The following is a 3,568-nucleotide window of genomic DNA, read 5'->3' as shown; positions in this document are numbered from 1 at the left end:
TTGCAAATGTATATGAATGGATTTAATCAAATTTTGCAAACACATAAAAAAACTTTAGGATGCATTATCATGTTTTAAAAAGCATAAATATCACAAGCAGCTTGGCAACTGTTCAAAACAGTGTTCAGTATAAAATCACTCGAATCTGTTTAGTCTAATTATAACTAACAGAGTAGTAGAGAGTCCAGCCTCTCTCAACTCGGGTCTGGGAAGAGTTCGGTGAGGCCATGGAGAAGGACTATCGGTCGGCCTCGAAGAGATTCTGGCAAACCGTCCGGCGCCTCCGGAGGGGGAAGCAGTGCCCTGCCGAAACTGTTTACAATGGAGGTGGGCAGCTGTTGACCTCAACTGGGGATATTGTCGGAAGGTGGAAGGAATACTTCGAGGATCTCTTCAATCCCGGCGCCATGTCTTCCGATGAGGAAGCAGAGGCTGAGGGCTCAGAGGTGGACTCGTCCATCACCCAAGCTCAAGTCACTGAGGTAGTCAAGAAGCTTCTCGGTGGCAAGGCACCAGGGGTGGATGAGATCCGCCCTGAGTACCTTAAGTCTCTGGATGTTGTTGGGCTGTCTTGGTTGACACGCCTTTGCAACATCGCATGGCGGTCAGGGACAGTGCCTCTGGACTGGTAGACTGGGGTGGTGGTCCCTCTTTTTAAGAAGGGGGACCGGAGGGAGTGTTCCAACTATAGGGGGATCACACTCCTCAGCCTCCCCGGGAAAGTCTATGCCAGGGTACGGGAGAGGAGAAGTGTCTGGAGAGAGGGAGGTCTGGGCATCTTTGCTTAGACTGCTGCCCCCGTGACCCGGTCCTGGATAAGCGGAGGAAAATGGATGGATGGATGGGGTGATTAGTTATAAAGTTGGGATGGCTCGTGCACTGTATCCAGATCAGTCTTTTCAAACATCTGTGTGAAAACAATGCCAAATATCTGAATCATTACTTGTTATTGTGTGGATATCCCAAAGGAGAACTTGACCATGAGTAAGACAGAGCCATACAATATATAGTATGCCCTGATTTTTAAACTAGCTGCTCTGCTGAGGACACTAAATCAGGCCCACAGACTAAGGGTCAACATAATGAAATACAGGCCTGTCATTTCAATATAGAGTTATAACATTAGAAACACCTTCAAAACTTAGACAGCTTGTTAAATCTGATATGTTTCACCAGTGCTGCCTCCTGTGAAATGACAGGAGTTACAGTACTGACATACAGACTTCTTCCAAGTGGGACTTTATACACCACTACAGACATCAATACCTAAAGCTTAACTTTATATGAAGCTGTACAACAAGTCAATTACAGGTTATAGGGGTCATAGTTGTGATAGGCTGCTACTTTAACAGTCTGTCAGCAGGTATACATCACCCTGCTTCATTAGCTGTTTAACGTAGAGCTTCAGACAGAGCAGGCCCCTACTCACCAGCACTCTGGACTTTGTATCATTAGTAAAATGAGGTTGATTTTCTCTGTGCTTTAAGAAATAAGACTACATGCTGACAGAAAAAAGGTCAAGTCATGCCTCTTGAAAAACTCACATGAGTGTATGCACCTTCTAAATTTTGTATTCCATAACAAATTAATCTATATTTTTATAAGTTATTTCGTTTTGGTGGTAATTATGCTTTATGATGATGATGACTTCAAGTCACAGATTTAGCCAGTGCTGAGATTCTGAACCGTTTCGTACCGTTCAGCTGATTGTAGACCACATCCTCCAGCCTCTCCAGCCTCTGAAGAATAGACTGTCTGTCCACCAGGTTGGAAACTTTGCCATTCCTGGCTCGCAGCCTCTGGTCGGAAAGACGCCCTACCTGGATGAGCTCCTCGGATCGGTCCTGGATCCTGCAGTACACCGAGAACAGGATAATCCCCACAAACACTAAAATGTTGACGGTCAGCAAAGTTTTGATTTTGCGTGCCACAGCCATCAAAGAGAATATTGTCTGGCTGACTCGGTCAAGCCCAGCAGCTGTCCGTGTGCGGTGGCCTGCTTTGCTACCTTACTGTGTGTTGCAGGTGGATTTTCTGCTCGGTGGAGAGAAGGTCAACTCGTGGAGACCCGAGGACCCGGCTGATCCGTTCAGCACCGCGGACAGCTCAGGGGGCTGCTCTCACCTCGTAGCGGGGCATCACAGCCGTCACATGGAAGTTCAAGGTGGGAAACGTTGCTGGGGACCAGGGCGCTCGGCTGCAGCGTCTAAGAGATGCGTTTATGGGCTTCACTATCCGAGAAACAGCTGCACGCTGAGCTATATATTACACTCGAGAAATGAGGCCAGGGAAGGTATTCATCCTCTAAAACAGCCTGAGGCAAAAGCAAAACATCTCTCCTCCGCAAAGTGATAAGTCGCCAGTTCCTTAGCCTCAATCTGTCTGGTCCATCTTGCAGGAGCTACACTGCAAGAACCGCTCGTATCGAAGCATCCTCCCGCTATCACTGCTTTGCTGGATCATCTTCCTTTTCAAAGGCGTTGTGGTCACTCGATCTGTCCCGCTCTGCAAAACCCGAGGAGCATATGTCCAGAAAATATGTGCATGTGCCAATAACAAGGCAGCGTTTCTCTCTCTCTCTCTGTCCCCCCTCTCTCTCTCTCTCCCTCCTTCTCCTTCGCTCTGTTTGTGTGTTCCGTCAGTCCATCGTTGATTCCCTTGTTGTCGGCGCAGAGCAGGATGAGCTGAGAGCAGATTTGCCCTCAAATGTTGTCAAATGATACCGATGCTCGGTGTCGGTGGGAGAGATGCAGCCGGACTCTGGCATCCTGCCTCTCCTCCCAGCCCCACCGCTCTCTGTCAGGAGGAAGAGCTGCCGCTGCGTCCTGACGTTTGGAGGCACAATCATGAATATTCAGCAGCTGTACTGGGCTGGCAGGATAAAATAAACAGCAACGAAAGCTTCCACTTGGTAGAGCAGCCTTCTCCCCCGTGTCAGTTAGTGAACTGTGAAAATGTGCGCGAAGATGTGTCCACGGATATTTGCTATTTGATCTGTAATGCGTCGGTTAATAGTTTCCATCTCACCCCTGATACCACCGCCTGGGGCAACTTTCAGCTCTAAAGCCTCACAAATATGTTGCATATAGGTTCTAATTCGGATATTATGCAACTACCCCTACATACATGCACGGTCAACCTCCTGAGGAGCACCCTGTAATCATAAGTTCACAAATCACATGCTACCCTAGACCAGAATTTAACATCAAATTAGAGCTATCAAACAAGCTCTGCACTGAATAAATAACCTATTTTTTTATCACTGGGGAAATAGGTAGCATTCATTTATATTTCTATTTGAACCGCCTTCACAACAGAAGTTCAGCATTTATCAACAAGAAATCCACCACACTGCAGCCCACGCTGTTGACTGAGCTCTGTAAAGTGCAGTAGAGAAGCCAAAAGTCTCATCTAGAAGACTTTAAGGACATGAGTAGTACAGACCACAGCCACGCATCAATGGTCCTAACCATCAGCAGCCAGCTCAAATCATTTCCTCACAACTCAATGTAACCTTCTTCCTGTTCCTCATCTCCTTCAATTCCAAATGAATTATGACTTGAGTAAA

The 3,568-nt window shown here is 47.1% G+C and overlaps 1 protein-coding gene across 1 annotated transcript in view; it reads right to left on the bottom strand.

The window, feature by feature from the left end:
* galnt9 (polypeptide N-acetylgalactosaminyltransferase 9) overlaps window positions 1-2,860 on the bottom strand; it is a 95,683-nt gene extending 92,823 nt beyond the window's left edge. Inside the window, exon 1 of the mRNA XM_020590512.1 lies at window positions 1,697-2,860. Within this exon, the coding sequence (XP_020446168.1) occupies window positions 1,697-1,937 (241 nt within the window). The 5' untranslated portion in view covers window positions 1,938-2,860. The remainder of the gene's footprint in view (window positions 1-1,696) is intronic.
* Between the last annotated feature and the right edge of the window lie 708 nt (window positions 2,861-3,568).

The sequence above is a fragment of the Monopterus albus genome, unplaced genomic scaffold, assembly GCF_001952655.1.
Source record: "Monopterus albus unplaced genomic scaffold, M_albus_1.0 scaffold12.1, whole genome shotgun sequence".
Taxonomy (NCBI): Eukaryota; Metazoa; Chordata; class Actinopteri; order Synbranchiformes; family Synbranchidae; genus Monopterus; species Monopterus albus.
Note: the sequence above shows the minus strand (reverse complement) of the source record. Positions and strands in the feature narration are given on the sequence as shown.